Here is a 21,217-nt window from a genome sequence, read left to right as displayed (position 1 = left end):
TAATCAGATTTGCCACGATCGCCGACTGTGTTCGCCGCTATCGTTTTGCTTTCAGTGTAACTTGCTTTTGTGGGCACAGGTTCGCCCAATAACGAATCAGTTTCGTCGTTCACAGTTTTACGACTGTTTGCTTCATCGTCACTACTACGTGACAGTACTGGCGATTGCAACACAACTTTCTTTGGGAGAGAGAAATAGAAAATGATCGCCAGAGAGAGAAAGAAAAAGAAAGAGAGAGATAACCTAGCTACAACATGCTACAACCAAGAGACGCAATCAGTCGGCCAGCATCGCTGTGTCTTGAACTTTTCGCGGCCTAGTGCAAGACTTCGCCTTTTTTCTTGTCACATTCCTTTTTTTATACATCGTTGCCCCGTTCTTAGGCATTTCGGCCTATGCACTCTTGGCATGTGACTATTCTTGGCCAATGGTTAAGTTGCAGCTGTGGCACAAGGGTTTATATAATCCATAAGTGCACTTTTAATTTGATACATTTGTCAGATTTCTGTGCCCTACACGTGTCGTAACAATTCCTTCAACAAGCATCATGCACTACCTTTGTCCTCGTTGCATCGTTGCGTTTTATTTCACAGTGGCATTCGCCTGATTTGTTCTGTGCACTTCACCATAGCTTGTAAACCACAGCTGTAGTGCATACGAATAATAAACACTGCGTGCGATTAAACCTGCCACCTGTGCGGTGCCTGCATCTAAACATTAGAACAGGTTGCATAGTATGAATATAAACACGATTGTACGGTTCCCATGTAATTTTATAGAATTCGATAGAACGCTTTCCTTAAGCTTTGCTTCACACATATTCCAACTTGCGTGTTGAATCTGTGTATTTCTTTTTTATATTTAGGATCATTTCTCGACCGACCAATTCGAGCCTCTGATTCTGAGCAAGTTCGGGAAAAAGAAGCTGAAGCCAGACGCTGTACCCAGCATCTTCATTCACAGAAAACTAACAATGCCCACAAAGACTCCTGCATCGCGTGAGTAGATGACTTTGTAGCAAATGCCTTCTCCCAGTGGTATATCCCTCAAAAACCAGTTATGTCGCGAATCATTGCAGGCCTATGCAAAGTTATTAGATTGACTTTCAGCGATGCTTTGTATGTGTTATAAACGCACTGCACTATAGAAGGAGGGGAGGGGGGCCAGGACGTAGCTCCAATTTGGCCTGCCTAGGGAGAGGCGATGCCAGTCGAGTGGGAATTCGCTATTTCTGATGGGCGCTTTTGATGGTTTGTTCTGCCTTGTTGTTAAGCAGGGCTTCGCACTGTTGGCCAGCTCTGTTTGGTCTTTCAGAAATTGGTCAACAGAATGGAGAGAGAGAAAGAAAGGGAACGAAAGACAAGTAGGTTAGCCAGTGTAAATACCAGCTGGCTACCCTGTGCTGGGGAAAGGGCTAAAGGGAATAAAAGGTGATAGAAGAAAAAAATTAAAGTAAGAAAAATTCGCACAATAACGCGACCATAAGCGCTGCAACGTTCAATGTCTGTCGCTCAATTCACATACCCTTAAGAACTTCAGCAGATCCGTTAAGGCCTTGAGTGCCGAAAGCCGTCTGGGGCAGTGTCCTAAAACGTTTTCCTCTGTGAAGGGGCGATCATCCAGTTTTTCAATCACAGTGGCCAGCGCTTTTCTTGCCACATTGTATCGGAGACAGTCACAGAGGAGGTGCTTGATTGTCTTCTCGCAGCCACAGTTGATGCAAGCAGAGCTGTCGGCCATTCCAATGCGGAAGGAATAGGCGTTCGTGAATACCACGCCGAGCCACAGGCGGCACAGAAGCGTTGCTTCCGCTCGTGGTAACCCTGGTGGAAGACGGAGTTGCAAACGTGGATCCAATCTGTGGAGGCGTGCGTTGCTGAATTCACTGGTGTTCCACAGAGTTTGCTTTAAATAGGGGAGGACAGTACGTGCAAAAGCTAGAACCCCCGACTCAGATTATCCATGTTTTCAAGCATCCAAGTTGTCAGGGCCTATTCTTGCACAAACATTGTGTAAAAATCAATGTTTGGCTTGCTACCCTACACGTGGTGAGGAGGGTGGGGCAGTGAAGGAGCAGGCACAATGCAGGAGTTCAGCTCAATCATCCATACTACACAAGGCAGCCGGGCACTGAAGTAAGTCGACTTGATGTCCTGTAAAAGATATCATGTGGCTTGATGCAGGGGTAGGGGCTGTGATGCCAGCGTCTCAGGAGGGGAGACGTTAGCTTTGTTAAAGGTCGGGTCGAATAATTCTATTTTTGAACCAAATCGGCGACAAATATTTACGCGTCTCTTTCTTTTTTTTTTTTTGTTATAGCCACCATCTCTACTCATGACGACCTCCCTGGCAGCGACTCGGAGGGTAAGAAATGCGGGCGTTCAGTTTACATAAATAATTTGCTCTGCATTTCTCGTATGTCATGCTTATTTACAATTTGATCTCTTTAGGTTCACACTGTTGTACAAAGAATAGAGGTGTGGAGGTCCTTATGACTGTGCCAGCTGGCGTTGAATGTAAGTCTCTGCTGTTTCATTGCACCTCAGTGGGGTTTGCTGCAGGGATAGATGGTACATGATGCTAAGGAGAAAAACAGTGCAAGAAACGGCGCAAGAAAGTGAGATAACTGCAATAATGACTTTGAGCTGTAGGATTGCTTGGGAGCTCTGTATAGAAGTTAAATTTGCACAATTCACGGGACCCACCGGCTATGTAATCACTTTCGTAAAGTACCACCACTCCACCTCCTTTGTCCTCCGGGTTAATGAAAATAGTTTTATCGTAGCACAATGTTCAATGCTTGCTTTTCCTCGTTTGAGAGGTTACTGAGAACGGGACGATGCCTCTCGTACTCTTTTATGTTTTTTAACCGTTCAAATGCACCATAGAGTAAATATAACCATCTCTAGAGGAAAAGCTGCCCATAGCGCCTATGTATTGAAACTGGGAGCCGCAAGGGTGCTGCCATGTTGCTACCCTATGCTGGCGCGCAGACGACGAGATGCGATCCTGAGCCTCCGTCAGTATGGTGGCACCATCTAGTTAAAGCACCTGCAAACGCAGCCTTTTAGGCACCGTAAATTTTGCGTCACAATTTTCTATATAGCCATTTGATCTTTCTGAAAAATATACGGAATCAACTGCAAACTTTGTCCGTGCCTACGTGCGATGTATAAGTGCTTGCTTTTGCATAATATTTAGAATATTTTAGTGCTACACAAATGAGTCGTAGCAACATGGCGGCGACTTCGTGGTTCCCACTTGTTTCGCCCAGCTTTTCCTCTGTGCAAGTATTTGTCGCATCGCTCACCAGGTGTTCATGATTTATCGGATAGTCCAGGTAGCTGATCACGACTCCCCTGAACTCATCTCAAACCATCTCAAAAACGATGCAGCCCCACCTATAGACGCCAAGGAGGCAAGCAACACGAGGCCAACGCCGAGAGATTCACTGGCCAGTCCTTCAGGTACGACTCGATCCGATACCTTTTGGTTCCGCGAGTTCATAACTTTGCGGGAACAGTTGACAAGCGGATGTGATTTGAGATGCATGCCTCTAATTTGAACAAATAATTGGCTTCGGGCATGGCCGTGAAGGGCCTTCAGGCAAAACAGAAGCCCGCAATGGAGACGTTTCATGAAAACTAAAGAAAGCAGTGCAGTAATATACAGCGGGAAACCTCGTTAGGGCTCGTTCGTGTGGTGGCACAACGCGTAGAACATCGTAGCTTAAATGTGAGGAGCAGCTGCAATTAAGTCAGTCAAATCTCACAGTATCAGAAGCGCTGTAACTGGTAAAATGCAAGGAAAAGAACAATAGAAACACCCAAAAACAACAAAGAAGAAAACACGAGCGTCATTATGTCCCAATGGATTTGCTTTAACAGATTTACGTGTACGACTTGTGTGTGAGATCGTAAACAGGAGCATATTGGACAGACTTCTTTTCGCCATCGGTTCGACAACCACCGCGCGCATGTGAAAAACCTCCCAAATATATCCTTCACCTGGCACGTTTGAATGCCTGGTCACTCCTTCGAATGCGTGAGCATCGTGCTCTTGCAATCTGGTTTCGAACACACCCATGCACACGAGCAGAAAGAATATTTTTTCATCCATGAATTTGGAAAGTACGTATGCTAAAGGAATTAATGAGAGTCCAAGGCGGCTGACGTGCCTCCTGGATATGCAGTGAGAGAGGAGAGCGCGGATACATGCTATCTAGTCGGAAATTGAGACACTGGCCGCTGCTTGCTGTTTCTTCTGCGTGCGAGCGGAAAAACTAATAAACTGAGTTGCTTTCACCTTGCCACTCACGTAGTTATTCCGTGTGACTTATTGCTCCTTCTAGGGATCTGCACGAGCTAACGTGGTTTCAACTGTCCGGTAAATTTTGAAAACGGCACTTACACGGAGGCTCCCTAACTCAGCTTCCTAAATCTGTAAGCACAAGGACGTACTCGCTTTGCAAAGCCCATGTTTATTTTTACTTTTTCTACGCATCTCAACTGGACCACAAAGATCACCGGAACGGGCAGCCCCTTGCATATATGTATGGTGACGCTGGGTTCCTTTCCACAAGTTGCTTCCTATCTGTCTCCCTTCCGGGCTCCTTCTCTATTGTGGCCCCCACCGCCCTATTCAACTTGCCCTCTCTCCTACTACTGCGGCGACACGCGCTGGTGCTGCGCAGCGACCCTTTTCCCATTCCCTGCCTCGTTATAATGGGAGCCTAGCTACCGATACTCTCCGCCCCTCTCCCCCCAACTTATGTCTTTCCTCTCCCACTATCATCTTTGCCCAAAAACATTGGACTCCGCCTTCCTCTTGCCCTGCATCGTTGCCGATAAGGCTGGTCTGAATCATCAAAGCACCTAGATATATAGTCAGTCACTGCCACCAGTGTTCCTGTTCGGTTTGAGGTATCTCTTGTATGTGTTTCTTTCTTTCTTCCTCGAAGAACGGCCAAGCACTATGTATGCTGTCTTCACTGTAAGTGCCGAAGTGCCACTTTTTGTAAATCCTGATGAAGATCAGTCCACCGGTCAAAACTGTTGAAATTAAATACTTGTGTTTACCTTGTAAAATCGCTCAAGTTCTTTACCTTCGAATAAAAAATAGCCTAAAGAAGTGTTCATTACCTATATCTATCATATCATGTAATATCATATGATATCATAAGATGCCAACAAACAGACACCAAGGACAACATTGGGGAAATTACTTATACTTACTAAAATTAATGAAAAAACAACTTGCCTCAAGTGGGGAATGATCCCACGTCTTCGCATTACGCGTGCGATGCTTTTACGAATTGAGCTACCGCAGAGCCGTTTTCCCATCCACTTTGTAGGGTATACTACTATAACTCGCCCTAGGAGTGCTAGCCAGTGCCACCACTCACAAACCTTCGCGGCGGATGTGAAACACCCTTATATATGCAGCGCGGTGCAGCGCCAAGTGACATTGTTCAACTAGTCATAAATTGTATATGCAAGTAGCGAAGAAAAAAAGTGTCTGTAAATGCGACCAAGTATGCCATTTATTTCCCACCGATTACAAGGTTATTTTTTAAAACTACATCAGGCAGATGGCCTCCATTTACATTAATGCATTGTTGCAAACGCTTCTTGAAGTTGAAGAATGGCGGCAACTTCGATTGTCACCAGTGGCCTGCTTGAGTTTTTCAATACTCATGATATGCCTTTGGAACTCATGGTCTTTCAGGAACCCCCGCAGGAAAAATTCTGATACACTGAGGTCGGATGAGCGAGCTGGCCAAATGATTGCGCCGAAACGAGAGATAACAGTTACGAACATTTTACTAACTACAGCCATACTGTTTCGCGCGGTGTGGGCTGTAGTTCCATCCTGCTGGAAATACAGGTTTTTAGGGTCAGTGCCAAGCTATCTTAACTTTTGTCGAACAAAGCCTTCCAACATAGTCACATGAGATTCTGAATCAATGGTCACTGTTTGTTCATTGTCATTTTCAAAGATATACGGGCCTACAATTCCGAAAGCACTGACTCCACCAAACGTCATTAAATGGCGTCTGGGGCCCCCCTATACCATTCGCCGTCCCGCAAGCCACTACAAGCTATTGAGGCAGTGCATTATTCACATTTGAAGTGTGTAAGTTGGCTCCGTGCCACCCTGTATATATATATATATATATATATATAAATAATCACGTGAGCTCTATTGTATGTTTTGAGAACGTGACAAATATGCCTTTTTCAGACCGCACATGCATAGTTGTCCTCCCAGGGGCCTTTTCCATTTTTTTCATGATAGAAATAAGTTTTCTCACTAGTTTTATTTCGAAACCATTATGCCTGCGCATCATGTCCTACTTTCTACACTGCCTACTTTGATTCAGTTTACATTTAACACGTTCGCTCATTCATAAGCCACTTGTGCAGTGTAACAGGTCCAGAATAATGAACATTTTGTGCATCCTCGTCGCGGGCAGGCGTGCGTACATACGCATGCACGCGATGTATCTGTTCTTGCTGTGTGGCGTTCTGTCCGTTGCACATGTCACACAGCGCGTGATGCAGACGTAATATTGAACATGGCAAACAAGCTGTAAAAGGCACTGCAATGCCAGACATTCACACGAGTTTTCATTCTATTCAGCAAGGGTATTAAAACTTTATGTTCAATGTTCATTTTGACAACATGAATACACTAAATTGTTCTCGCACATTCTGGTGAATGTAAGAAATTTCATCTTCGTAGCATATTTATAGTGCATTTCAGCCCCATACGAGCCCTGCCGCGTGCATTGAGAACGGCGTGATCCGTCGCGGTGCCACCGGTTGTCGGGAATCAACTTCGAACAAATTCACAGGTGTCCTTAGCTATCGAGACTCGAATGTGAAAGCCTTGTAAAGCCTAATGTAATTCGCCTTAATCTCCCTTCATCCACCCTAATACACCTTAATCTTCCTTAGTCGACCTTAATCCACCTTAATCCACCCTAATGCTCCTTAATCCACCTTAATTGTCCTTCATTCGCCCTAATCGAGCTCAATCTACCTTAATGCGTCCTAATACAATTACCCTAACGCACCTTAATCCCCCCTAATCAACCTAATTGTCCTTCATCCACCTTAGTGCAATCAATAATGAATCTTTAATTAAATTTGCTAATCAATAATCTGACATACATGGCTCAACATGCGTTCATTCGCTTCTAGCCGTCCTTGGGTCAGGTGACTTTCTGTACCTCACACCGGACCTTGAAACATAGATACTTAAGGTTTTCACCTTAACATTGTCAGGAACGCCCGTGGCAGTCCACGCATCCCATCCTCCTCAGGTATCGCAGCTCAGGTATCACTTCCTTGTCTCGTTTCTTGCGCTGTTTTTGTTCATAGTGCAATGCACAAGCGGCACCAGATTTAGGTGAACCTTAAGAAAGCTTCCATTCACCATGTAGCCTCGTCTCCCCGTCGCAGCCCTCCGCATGAATGGCAGCCAATAGATAAAGCACGCAACACCAATCGTAAGAACGCTTCTGCTAACAGAGAGCTACACACATGTATAGCTCATAAAGGGACCACAGCTGGCTCCTTGTTTGTTTTCCTACTTTGCCATACTAACTTTTGCCTATGTAAATGGTATTAGAGCTGATTCTTATCCATCCACACTCTCCAAAGCCTCCTTGTGTTTCATCATTTAATTTCTTTTTCTGTTTTCAGCCGCTCCCAGTCGTGATATATAATATTCTTTTTTTGTGTTCTATGCAAAGAAGTAAAAGTAAACTGTGCTAATGGTAATTCTTTTGTTGTGCAGTTCTGCTTGTAAAATTTTGCTATGCGGCATGCAGGCAATCGGGCATCACCGGTGGCCACATCTGCGCCCACTCTGCATGCAACCGAAGGTCGTATAGAAGGTAAGTTGTCGTTGCTGCATTGTACGCACACAACTTTTTAGTCAGCACCAACGTAAGATGCAATGCTTTTCGTCTTGTAGCATCAGATAGCAGTGCGCACTCGTCTCACAGAATTTACACATTTTGAGTGATATATTTATTATGGATTATAAGTGTTGCCAATGCACAAAATATCTTGCACTCGAAACAGCGTGAGAAACGAGGACTGAGACAAACACAACACAAGTGCCGACTATCAATTAGGGTTTTACTGGATGAACGGAAATATGCATGCAAGAAAAAAAGAAGCTACCTAACGTAAAACACACACACACACGCAAAGATAAAGAAAGGCTGCGAGTTTTATAAGGCGCCAAGAGAGGCAACTAACGCAAGCTGCATCTACCACGCGGGCACGTTCGAAGCATTTTGTAAACAATACCAGCATCAAAAAATGCATGCGGCAGCATTGAGTATGTCGCTGGCTTCTCCACAACATCAAGTTGAGTGAATGAAGGTGACGATAGGTGCGATAAAACCTTCAGCTATTTTGCTGTTTCTTTTACGAAACGTGGGAAATAGTTGCGATTAACAAAGCGAGAGAAAATCAAACGCTTAACTTTTCACTTAGTGTTATTGCACAGCTGAAAACAGTGTTCTCGCTTATACAGTAATTTCAGAAGCACTTCACGGATAGTCCCTTCTAAGAATAAAATAAAAGAGACATTTTACATGCATTCTATCTAGCGATGGCTGCATTCTGTGCATTTATTTCTGTCGACACGAGGGGCCACCTTGCTTTGTCGGCTATATGTCTTTTCTGAAGTAACACAGCAAGCTGTCCGAGTCAGTAACTCAACATGTTCATAGGGGTGGGCAGTGCAACCCTGACGAAAGGCAAAGGAAGTAGACACTTCCTTTGCCCTTCGTCCGGGTTGCGCTGCCCACCACTAAGAACATGTTCTGTGAAATATTTCATTTTTCGCATCAAACGGGCCGACACTGCCTCTTGTGACTCATGAGTTTGGTCGCAAGAAGACTCTTGATTACGTTCTGTGTGACTGTTCGCTACACCGTACAGAAAACGTGCTAGTAATCGAGAACATACGAGCGTAGGAGTAATCGTACAGAGACGATCGCTCGCATTCGTGACAGGGCACGTGCTCTGTTTTTCTATTCTGGTTAATCTCTGCCCTTTCCCTTCCTCTCTATATCAATGCGTTTATACTTTACTGTCACAATTAATACACCCGTAACCACCCAAATGCAGCCAGTTCGCCCGAAGGCCATGATGGTTCGCTTCTTGGGGCTTCGCGACAGAGGTTGCCTCTTGCTTTATATTATCACGTTGTAGTGATGGTGAACATCCACAGAGGCACAACACAAGTCACGAAACTAACTGTTTATTGGGCGAACCCATACCCAACAGAGAACAAGCGGCCATCTACAAAGCCCTGAAATTTCTCTTGAATAACGTTGTCTCCTCCTTATCCAACAAAAGCAAGTAACACACAACACAATGATAGCAGTGAGCACACTCGCCGATCGTCGAAAATCCGAAAATCTTAAATGCAGATCAGTCGCAGGGCACTGTGCATCAGTACACATGGCACTGTGCAATCACATCTCGCGCCTATACTATTCGGAAGGTGCGTTATAGAGACAGACAGAAATTGTCTGTATTTGATGTGCCTGATAAAAGGTCATAGCTAATTTATTTGTACATTTCTTTCGTGCAGCTGACTCGTCAACGAGGAACGACGCTTCGGTTCTCGGAGCCTCGCAAGAGGGCCAAACTAGTTCTTCAGAAGACATCGCCGCTCTTCGCAAGCGCATAAGTGAACTCGAAGATCGGCTGCAAAGCGCGCGGCGAAGGTTATCGCTTGCACAGCGTGGCAAGAACCAAGTGATTCAAAAGTACGAGAGGCTGAAGAAACAAGTCGGTCACTTCTTGGCACCCGATCAGTTAGACGGCATGGGGAAGTCGAGCATGCGGGGCACCAAGTGGACGGACGGCACCATTCGAAAGGCGCTGAAAGTGCGGCTCTCGTGTGGGTCTCGCGGCTACAATGTTGTGAAAGAAATCATCGCCCCATTGCCCACAGAACGGACGCTGCAGAGGCACCTGGAGCACCTCAGATCTTCGCCGGGCGCATTGCACGAGCTTATGCGTTCCCTCTCCGACGAGGTAATGCGAAACGCAGTTAGCAACGCTGATGTGACGTACTACATGCAATTGAGTGATGGGAGACTCTGACGGCACTCTTTCACTGTGAGGGAAGTGTGGATGTGACGTTGCACTGCGAAGCTCTGAAAGGATACAATCACAGAAGCACGATCGCACACGTAGGATGAAGCGTTTGTGTGTTTTTAGAGCGACGCAGCGCAGCTGAACATTCGTGATAAAGACCGAGCTGTAGTACAGGTGGCCTTTCATTGATGTGTCATAAATTGATAGTCAACTATGCTGGGGGTTTGCAAACTAATTTTATTCGTTTGGCTGAATTTACAAGGGGATCCTAAGCGGCCCTCTTGAGCGTAAGCTTTACAATTTTTTTGTTCGTACTCAGCTAAAAGATGGGTGGTATAATTATGAATTGTGATTGCTGTAGCTTAGCTTTTTGAATAAATTATCGATATTTCATACACAATCGCGAACGAAAGTTGTGAGAGCATGAGTGCTGCTATGATGCTCTCTTTTCGTAGTGTAGAACGCGGAGTCTAAAATGAAGTGCGTGTATCAGTCGCACGGTCAATTGTGGCTAAAAAAAAACTAATATTGTGGCCTCTGCAATGGCTGAGCTCCAAGCTCTCTTCGGTAGTACTTTTTGGTAAATGTGCCGTGGAAACAGATCTTTACACGTTTTTGTTCTTATTGTGTTGTGCTTCGTGTTAAATGGATAAGTTTATTTTTCCACGAACACATTCTTTGGCCGGAATGCACTTGGTCATTTGCAACCTGGAGTGGTTCATGGGAATCGGCACCGAGCAGCGGTTCTAACGAGCGTATTAGCGAATACGGCTGGCCATTCCGGAGTACTTGTTAGCAATAACTGTCGTTGCGAACGTGGCCCGTGCTGTTTTGTAACTATTCCTGATAATTCGTAATGACACTGTAGACGTTCTCTTTGTATGCTCGTGAAAAGCGAAGCTGGAAATGATGGTACAAAAAGGGGAGGACGCACCGAAATTTGTGCGTATCATTCTACAGGTTGATGTTCTGTGCGCATATTTCATTAATATTATAAAACTCTGATATTTATAGTTATATATTTTACTTATGTGGCATGTTCCGACTGTTCATTACTCTCAATGCTTTCAAAGCATTAGCTGCCCATCTAATAGCTGCATTTTCGGTAAAGATGTCACTGTCCGATAGTAATTAAAAATCGAATGCCCAGTGATAGTAATCCAATAAACATAAAGTCAGCTAGGGACGAACACCCATCCAATCGATAACCAATTAGGTAGTCTTCTCGTACGACAGCCCATTTCGTGCTGTTCTTACCAATTTCCTAATGTCAGCACTCCTCCTAATCTTGTGCCTCGCTCGAGTACAGTTTCCCTCTTTTGGTAGACATTGTGTTATTCTAATAGACGTGTGGTTAATTAAAGTCACGTCACCACACCGCTGAAAGCTTTGTTGGAGCAACCAGTGACTCCTCCCTTCGTTGCGTTTTGCCAGGTGAACCACGTGGAGGACTCCGAAGGACACACTGCCCTCATGGACGATGTTCAGCTGATGCCTGGCGTCCCTCTTGACTTAACAACCGGAGCAATACTTGGCATACCAACCGTTCCGTTAGCAGACACTCCTAGATGACTGCATTGCTAAACATGAGCCAGTTCTTACATTTGATGGTGTAACAATTCGACGGTAGTATATCATCGCGTCCCGCACTCCACTGAAAGTTCCTTCAGTGACACCCTGGTTACCTATATCCTCATTTCTGTTATCTAAGAATACGAATAAGTCGTGGTGAAAGTGGCCGCATTAATTAGCGGCATACGAGGCGGAAATAAGGTCTTTGGAAAGAGTATAAAATCGCCGGAAGCAAATGCAGATGGTATTCTATTTTCTGTCCTCACCCTTGTGATTCAAATCGAAAGCTTATGGCAGACGTTGCGCACCTTCTAAAAAAATATCAAGTAATTTTGACGCAAGAATTGTCACTTCTGGGAACGGGCACAGCACCGGGCAACGCTCGAGTGAGAACTAACATGAGTTTGTCAACATTGATTCCGTTATTGGAAAAAATTGTTTCTGCCTAAAAGCCCCGACTAAATATTACCAAGTTTTAAGCAATGGTACATTTCTCTCACTTAACCACGCACTCATTCGTACGCACATTACTTGTGGCACTACTGCTTGCAGAAATATTTATTATTATACCCTTATGTCTGGCTGAGTAAGTATCCTAAAAGAGACCCTACGAATTAATTTTTTTTCATAACATCCTCCTTCATGTAAGCCTCCATTCCTACAATGGGGTATATCAGGTATTGTTTGCATATAGAAAATTACTTTGATGGTTCGGCCTTTTAAAGTCATCCACCTAGAAGTTTCAATTGATGATTTTTTATTTCCCCGGTTCAAGTAGAAAATGAAGCAAACGTTGCTTTATTAAAACACTTTCGCTTGGCTAAAGTCACTTGAAGTTACAGCAAACTGACCCTTTATTAGTGCCATTTCCGTCCGGAACGATCTAAAGTTCTATTTAAATATGCTACCATTAACGAGCTTTAGATCGTATTTGAAAACTTAGCTGCTTTTATCGCTTTATTAGGTATCATGATCAGCTTTTTTGGAAAATGTTACAGTTGATTTTCTTGCCATTGCATTTTTTTAACCACCCGTATTGTTTCGCTAACTCAGTTCATTGCTCTGGTCACTGAAAATTTGGTTCATCCGAAACAGTTTGGAGGCCCTTCCACAGGGTTTTATTTTTTATTTTTGGGCCACCTCCGTTAATTTTTAGTCTTCGATCTATGTATGGTGAATGCATTGTTGTTACTAAACTTTATTGGCTAATTGATTGACTGGCTGATTGGCCACTTCAAAACTGGCGAGTCTATTGCAGCTGCGGGCGTTTAAAACATTCTTACCTCGTCAACGAAACCTGTTATAGCTGTTTCGAGGTACCATACGCCACTGACGCATGCGCAGAAAATATGTCTATTCTGTGAAAAGCAGATTCCATTGAATCTCCCTCGTTCTCGTGGCAGGAAAGAAAGAAATAACCTACCTGTTGGGTATGACTCCTTTTTAGGTCAAAAGTGCAATTCCTTGTGAAAATATAAGAGATGGCAAAATTTTGGTACATTCGACTGCTCACTTTCGAGCGCTCTATCTATGCTCTCACGGAGCACTTTGCATTCGGCTTGGTGCAATCGAGCGTTCGGAACGCGTTCACCTTGTTCGCTCTTAACGCCGCAATTCAGTTCAGAGCGCTAGGAGGCGTCCTCAGCTTCGAGCTAGTAAAACGAGCTAGGCGTGCGACAGACACATAATTATGATCCCGTGGTGTCTCCGATCGGCGAACATTCGGCACCGCCATGCTTTCCCTTCCACGATGTCAAGAAGCCGATGAATCAGTGCAAGGCGTGTCGTATCACGGCAGCAAAAAGTCCAGTGTGCGATTAAAAAAAATGGTCGCCTAAATGGCCTATACCAGGAATGATAATTTCTGAGACTGCCAAGTTAGCAATTTATTATGTTCATTCTCTCTGTGGGTGCTATTCTTGTTTAGTACTTTGTATCCACTGATAAATCATCATCATAATCAGTCTATTTTTATGTCCACTGCAGGACGAAGGCCTCTCCCTGCGATCCCCTATTACCCCTGTCTTGCGCTAGCTGATTCCAATTTCCACCTGCAAATTTCCTAATTTCATCACCCCACCTCGTTTTCTGCCGTCCCTGACGGCGCTTTCCTTCTCTTGGCACCCATTTAGTAACTCTAATGGTCCACCGCTTATTTACCATGCGCATTACATGGCCAGCCCAGCTCAATTTCTTTCTCTTAATGTCAACTAGAATATCCGCTATGCCCATTTGCTCTGTGATCCACATTGCTCTGTTCCTGTCTCTTAAAGTTGCGCCCAACATTTTTGGATCCATCGCTCTTTCTGCGGCCCTAGATGTTCTCGGGCTTCTTTGTTAAATTCAATCTTTCTGCCCCATCTGTTAGAACCGATAGAATGCAATGATTGCACACTTTTCTTTTCAATGACAGTGGTCGGCTCCCACTGGTAAATACTAGGTGAAAAATTAAGTGCTGCTCTCTGTAACGTAGCGACAAATGCCGACATCATATATGGCCAAGAATGCGAACGCTCACCGGCTTAAGAAATAGGGCAGTATTTTCGTAGCCTTGTACATTTTCACGCTTGTCGCAAAGAAAAGATAATTTCAGGCGTAGTCAATAAGTTTACGACAGCGAAGGAGACAAATGGCAGGCATGCTGTACACTTTAATAAGGTATGCGAAAATTCCGGTCTAATCCGCGCCCACAAAACATTCATTGCTATGAGGTAGTACTTAGCCGGGCCTTACAATACATGTAAAAAGCTGAGGCGCATCTACACGTTTGAGCAGTGCTACGGCAATAATTTGAGCTTTGTGCTCGGAGAGTTTGGTCGCATGCTGTGCGCGTCATGAAGGATGGCAACTCTTCAGAATCGGAGTTTATTAAGAACGTTCGGTCACATTCGCTCATATTGCACGGCATCTGAGAATCACAGACAGAGTGCTGGCGAGCTGCCGCTTTTGTGCGCTTTTAAAACGATACATCAAGCTGGGTTTACCCGTTGTACGGTGAGTGTACTTACTTTGCATGCTCCCCCTCAAAAACGTAACCACTCTGCTCGTGGATACAGAGAACTGTTCACGAGGGCTAAAAAAATCATTGACTATAGCAGTCGCATTATTGCAATCGAAATTATATAGATCTTCCAGGCGAATTTGCATCATCGTCGTCGCCGTGATGTTCCAAATAAAGTCCATGTAGGATAACATCATTGCCGCGCGACGTATGCTTTATGTGCAAGTGAACGTGTGCCTGGGTGGGCTAACGAGTGGCTGAATCTTGCACGTGCAAGGGTGGAAAGCGGGAAGGAAGAGCGCCGTCTTCCATCGCGCGCATACACCGGGGGAGACGGGGGAGGGGGAGGGCGTTTTTCTTTGGCGGTGGCTGTGTATGGCGCGGCCAAGTGGGCCCCATCTTGAAAGCCATATGCGATGGAGACAGAGTGCGCCCAGTGCTGATAGCTTCGTGTGCGCTGTGTTGTCGCCGCTTAGTTCGCGTTCAAGCGAGAGGCAGCACTAAGGTCACGTTCGCTGTTGCAACCACGCTTCACCAGTCTAGCGTTTTGACAGCGTGTGCGCGTGGTCATCCAGTAAGATGCGTTCATGTTTGCCTGTGCGTGCTCGACACCATGCTTGCTAATTTTAATGATTTTCAGCCAATATTTACAACTTTATACGGCCCATAAAACTACTACCCTTACTTCGTATAGCTGTTTTTGATTTGCTATCGCAATCAATTTTTCGATTTTCGGACAAGACTGCAACTTTTTATGATTCAACATCTGACCGGCTCTGCTATGTGCTGATACCAGCTGCTATTAGGGGAATGGTAACAGAAGCGCTTTCGGTGCTAATACAAAATTCCCAACACTGACAATCGGAATCACACAAGTGACTCTCGGCAGCTTCTGCGTTTCCTTCAAAGACATTGCTACGACAAGAACGCATTGTCTTTATTGTTCTGTCACTTTGTAATTTACCAGCTTACAGCAACTTACTGAGTGGCAATGTTAACTGTTTATCTGTAACAACTATTTGCGTGGTGAAGATCTGCGTTCGTACTTTATCAAATGATTTTGCTTACAATATTATTTCGCCGAGTTGTTTCTAAGGCAATGTGTGCTGCGTAAGCTTGTTGCTAAATTGCATATGTTATGGGCGCTCAACCAGCGTTGAAAAAATTCAGGATCTTTATTTCAGGCGGCTTAGAATCGAAACGAGCACTAATTAGAATTTGTGAACCACTTTCCTCATTCTTATTGTCCAAGGAAGCAGTTACATTTTCAAGAGCTGGTATGCAGTAAACTCTCAGACAGTGCGCATATATTTTCCATTCCTAAGCACCTAATTAAAACTAAAAAATGAAGCTTTAAGTGAAAAAAAGGAAATAAGAGAGGTTGTACTTCGCAGTGACAGCAAAGAAGACGCCCTGAGAATGGGCTTGTTATTAGCCGACTGTGTCGCATGACCATCAGGTTGCGCCACGGTGTATTTGTTAGTCCAGTGCAACACGTTCAAACGTGCCCCTTTGTATATTGGCTTGGCGTTTGTGTTTTATCGCTTTGTCGACCAATGTTGTACTCGCAAATGCTGCACGGAGAAATCATAAAAAATATCATTTTCTCTAAGTGTTCCCAACGCATCCTAGAAAGCACAGTGCTAGTGCACCCTGCTTTATGACGTCATACTACTTGGCCATACATTTTTGTTGCCAAGCCCAGCGTGACGAAAGCAGTGACGTCAAAATCACAGTGGTTTACGCGGGAACACCCCCATTAGATTCCGCGGCAGTAGGATGGGGCCTGGTAGCGTGACGTCATGGATCGGAGTGCACAGGCTTTGTGCTATCTAGGAGACGTTGGCGCTTCCCATCTAAAGCAGCTAGGAGGCAGCCACAAAAAGAAATCACTTTTGCGCCTTTTTTTCATTTCGGAACTTTGCCCAATTGCATACACGATAAATTATTGATGCCTGTTAAGCGATTTGCATTAGCAGCACTCGATGGCTGGGCTCATGGAGCCAAGAGTCATAGTCGGGTGGTGTCGGGCGTTTCATGCATGTTTTCATGATTCACGTTGTTTACAACATCACATCTATGTTCTTGATGTTCTCGGACCTAGCTCCAAGCGCACACATAACAAAGATCCCCAATTATGGCTAAAGGTCCTGCAATCCCACAAATTAGCAGTCCATGTACACGAAGAGTTCTTAGTGCAAAATCAATTAAATCATTTTCCAAATAGCATACACTCTACGCATACATATTTGCACAGAAATCTGCAGATGTTGCATTTACATTCGAATACAATCGCAATAATAAGTTTTCTCTTAGTTTTATAACAATATATAGAACACCTATATGAAGAAGGATATATGCTTCTAGCGCCCTGAACTACACAAAATGTCTGTGGCTCAAATGCGTGAAGCAGGAGCCCATTGCCGTTTACAAGTCTACTTTCATTGGCATCGGTGGACGCTTTTGAATTCAAAATCGAGAGTTCTGATTTTATCGGTTGCCTCTTTATCGCTTAAGGAAACGTTGACTAGAAAGCATGTCGACGTACGAGTGAAAGCTGGGTAAACGCATGCAGTTTCTAGGGCGTCCAGAATTCAGCTTGTATTTCCTATGACCATTTGTCTATGAAAACTGCAGAGTGCGCATCTCAATTTTGTGGTACTTAGAAAACAAAACACAAACTCAAAAATACTCAGGTGTTCTAATGATCATTTCGTGTTAAAACAATATTAAAGCAATTACTCCAAAAGCAACAGAAAACTAGGCATTCCGCTTCTGACGGAATACGTCAAATGCCGTTTCATTCAAGGCCGTGGTTTGACTGCCTCTGAATCCGAAAGTCCGTTACGTAATATAGCACACAAAGATTGAATCGGACGCTTGGCGATGAGGTGCTCGACAGTGTAAGAGCGAGCAGCGTGCAACTGCAATCGGCGACGCCTAGGAAGCGGCGTGGGCGCTCGCTGGATTGACCACCTCGCCTTTTCGCGACCGGGCGGTAGCGGAGAAGAGGGCGGCGTTTCTCGTACGTGCCAGTTCGGCCATCTTGTTGAGGAGCGGCGCCTTCTCCAGCGCCGCCTTGTCCCCGCACTTGCCGCGGAAGTCGTCCGCGTCCGCGTCGTCAGCGGCGATGCAGAGCGCGTCGCCCGTCAGGGCGCCGATCGCGATCGCCTTCTCCTCCAGGGTGCCGGGGTCGTCGTACGAGACCAGGTATCGGGTGCCCTTTGTCACGCTCACGGTCCACGAGTGGCTGTCTTCGTTGTGCTGGGGTGGCGTCACCGTCGCGCAACACTGGACCGTCTCGCATATGTCCGAATATCTCAGCACCACCCTGCAACCCGTTCCCAGCGTGCTTTCAGTTTGAATGCGTGCAACGCAGGTATAGCGCGAGTTTATCGTGATTTCAGGGAAGAGCTAACTAGAAACACTGCAACAGTTTGCAGTGATGAAAGAATAAAGCCATTCTTTTAAGGAAGGGGACGGCTGTCGGCTGCTGTTGGGGGTTAGGTGGGAAAGGAATGTAGGCTCCCGGATTATTGGCTGAGGCACATCTTCATCTCAGGCTTTGATCTTCCCCTTTATGCAGACTCTGGTATTACTAGGTGCAAGTTCAGTTCCGGCTGGTCGACCTCTCCTGCACTACTCGAAACAAGCCACTTTGTCTGCCATATGTCGTAATGGATTTCTGTGTTTCAGGGTTAGTTTGTAATGGTATTCCCAGGGCTGTAATGTCTCCGTGCAGTAAATGTTGAGTGTTGGATCTCCCTTGTGAAAATCTGCACAGCTCCAAACCAGGTGTTGCAAGTCTGCTCTTGACAAATGGCACCAGACCAGACAAGCTGAAACACTTTGACCCTGCAGTGATAAAATATCGTTCCAGAGCTTAATCTGTGTTAATTTCGCTGTAGGAGGTTAAATACTGAATAGCTAGAACTTGCAATTTTTAAAATTTAAAGCATAAACCCCAGTGCCATACAGGGTAGAATAATTCGCACAAAATGTGTTTGTAAAGTAACTCACAAAAGTGAATAACAGTGTCAATCGGTCTATAAATCCCACCCTTGCAACCAACAAGGATGCAAGATTGTGAGTAAATGACGGTAAGTGTGTGAGTTATAGATAGATTTATACCCTATTCCTTTTTAAGGGCGGAAAATCTTTTACAGTGATACGGCGTGATGACATGAGAAATCTCAAAACATTTCTTTTTCCTATTTGGATGCTATGCGCTATGCAACGCGCAGTGACGGCCGTAAGTCCGAGACGTGCGAAAAGAAATTATCATCATCATGAGTAACAAATGAAAAGTTTGCGCGCACTTCCGGAAAATGCTAGGCTACGATCACCCAGCTTCACTGTTTCAAGCGTTGCGCGGCTGAGTGCAAGGTTAAGCGCTTTTTTTCCCCCCTCGATACATGTATATGTCTTGCCGATATATTTTCTTCTATGCTTACTGTACTGATGTTTTTCTTTCTATTACTTGTTTCCCTCATGCTTTTCCTATCATTTGTATGCCAATGGCTTTCACTTGCCTTTTAAACAACCAATGCCGTACCGGAAGGAGGTCCTCCTGACAGTTCTTACTTCGGGGAATTGATGCTGTAACACTTATGTTAACCAGCCTCTGTTAGCCAGCCTGTAACCGCCCCCCTTCGCACGATTACCTCTCATGGTCACCTACCAACTTCATAAACTCATCGTAATAGCAAAAAAGAAAAAAAAAAAACGTGTCATACTCACCCTGTGTCGAACCGTATCCCCATCAAGCTGAGGCCATAGCAGATGTTGGTGATGTTAGGCCCTCCGGCGGCGACGCTCTTGGCCCTGTCGTTCTTCGCGTTGGTCAGGATGTCCGCAATGCGCAGTTTCAGCTTCGTTCCCGGCTGATTCGGGACCGGTGCTGGCTGATTGGGGTCCGTGTAGTTGAAGTTGTTCAAGAATAAGGTGTCGGGTATGTTGCCAGAGCCGTCGATGGGCGCGTGCATCTGGTACACGTTTGCCAGCACGTTAGGTTTGACCAGCGTCCCGTAAGGACCGCTACGCAGGATCACTGCTTCGGAGCCTGCAGGCAGCCAAGCGAAGCGACATGAAATGGCACAGCTTGCTTTCTGGTGGTCAAGAGGTACGGATTACTAACGCATGCACAGCATGATTTTCAGAACGCGATGATGAATCCAATGCTGATGCAGGGCAACACGGGCTTAAACACACAAACACATACAAAATGCGCTTTCACCAAATGTAAGAACGCGTCTGGGAGGCCTTTAGAGTCGGACACAGTCGCAGGAATGCAACAGACTGCAGAGAAACCGGTACAAGCCTTGAGTTGCTTCTTTCCGTGTGAGCAACGCGCTCTATTTCTATAAGCTTCTACGAGGTATTGGCATCAATATCCAGAACCTAGACCAATTTTAATGGGGTTTTTATATGTAGCTGGCGCTAAAGAACAAGGAAGCCGGCATCGAGCTCAATCAGCTACCGCCAACAGCTCGGGCTCTAGCCGAATGCACTGTTGACAATCGATGGCAGTCCGCCTTTGTGCACGTTGGTCTACTTCACTGCTGTTATACAGGGTGTTTCAGCGAACACTTTCAAAAAGTTTTGAAGGTTGCCAGTGTCAGATAGCACAATTCTAGATCATGAGCTGGTCTACTCGAAGAGGTGGACATAACTTGCACGAAAATTGAAATGCATAATTGAATAACTAACAAAACATTGCTAATTACGTTTTTACGTTTTTTATGGTCCATATTGCAATTTACAAATTGTAGCCGTGGAGTTCGCAAGGCGAACGTATTCTCAGGTTGACACCAGTTTCGAGATATTAATGGCCGAACTTTCCGGAGAAACACAAAGGTGATTCGTACATAAGGTGATTCAATGTCTTCACGATGGAGGACTCTATTTGTCAAGGCAAGCTGAAAGTTTGTGTAGTGTTAGGTCATGGTTGAGATTTCCTCAGTGATAAAATAAGAGCGATGGTATCCGTGTACGACAAGTGCAATCCCTCTGCAACTTTAGGTAGCGAAACTTTATAGTTACTTCTGGCTCTTGTACTCAATCGTTCTTGTACTTATAGAAATGCTTGTACGTGAGGCTGTTGTGCATTTTAAATTGAATCGGAAGGGCCTTCTTCGGGTCTGTGGCACTGCAGTGTGCACAAAAATAGCCCTGAATTTAGCGGGCACCTTCGTGACATCTCATGAAAATGACGTGTCCTAACTCCATAAAAAACAAATGGTTCTTTATAATTTACATGTAGTAAGGCGCCATAACGATAGCAGCCTATTTCTTTTGCTATCAGATTTCAACGCTCTCCACCCATCGATGAAGTTCACTCTTAGTATGTCCAAAACTAGTATTCACTTCGTGAATTATCAGTGATCAAATTGGAGCTTATTGTCAATGAACACGGGATAAATGCTTACGGAAATATTTGTCAGTGTATGTCACTGTATTGCTGGAAAACGGACACCTGTCTGTATTTTTTTCCAAAAAACACCTGCAGACC

The 21,217-nt window shown here is 44.9% G+C and overlaps 1 protein-coding gene across 3 annotated transcripts in view; it reads left to right on the top strand.

The window, feature by feature from the left end:
* The window catches only part of LOC119464465 (uncharacterized transmembrane protein DDB_G0289901), a 67,581-nt gene extending 52,581 nt beyond the window's left edge, over positions 1 to 15,000 (top strand). For all 3 annotated transcript variants that reach the window (XM_049656406.1, XM_049656408.1, XM_049656407.1), the window contains 6 exons: positions 2,320 to 2,364; positions 2,451 to 2,516; positions 3,396 to 3,467; positions 7,838 to 7,903; positions 9,622 to 10,070; positions 11,568 to 15,000. In XM_049656406.1, coding sequence (XP_049512363.1) covers positions 2,320 to 2,364; positions 2,451 to 2,516; positions 3,396 to 3,467; positions 7,838 to 7,903; positions 9,622 to 10,070; positions 11,568 to 11,705 — 836 coding nt within the window. In that variant the 3' untranslated portion in view covers positions 11,706 to 15,000. The remainder of the gene's footprint in view (positions 1 to 2,319; positions 2,365 to 2,450; positions 2,517 to 3,395; positions 3,468 to 7,837; positions 7,904 to 9,621; positions 10,071 to 11,567) is intronic.
* Positions 15,001 to 21,217: the final 6,217 nt, after the last annotated feature.

This window comes from Dermacentor silvarum, chromosome 9 (genome assembly GCF_013339745.2).
Source record: "Dermacentor silvarum isolate Dsil-2018 chromosome 9, BIME_Dsil_1.4, whole genome shotgun sequence".
Lineage (NCBI taxonomy): Eukaryota > Metazoa > Arthropoda > Arachnida > Ixodida > Ixodidae > Dermacentor > Dermacentor silvarum.
Note: the sequence above shows the minus strand (reverse complement) of the source record. Positions and strands in the feature narration are given on the sequence as shown.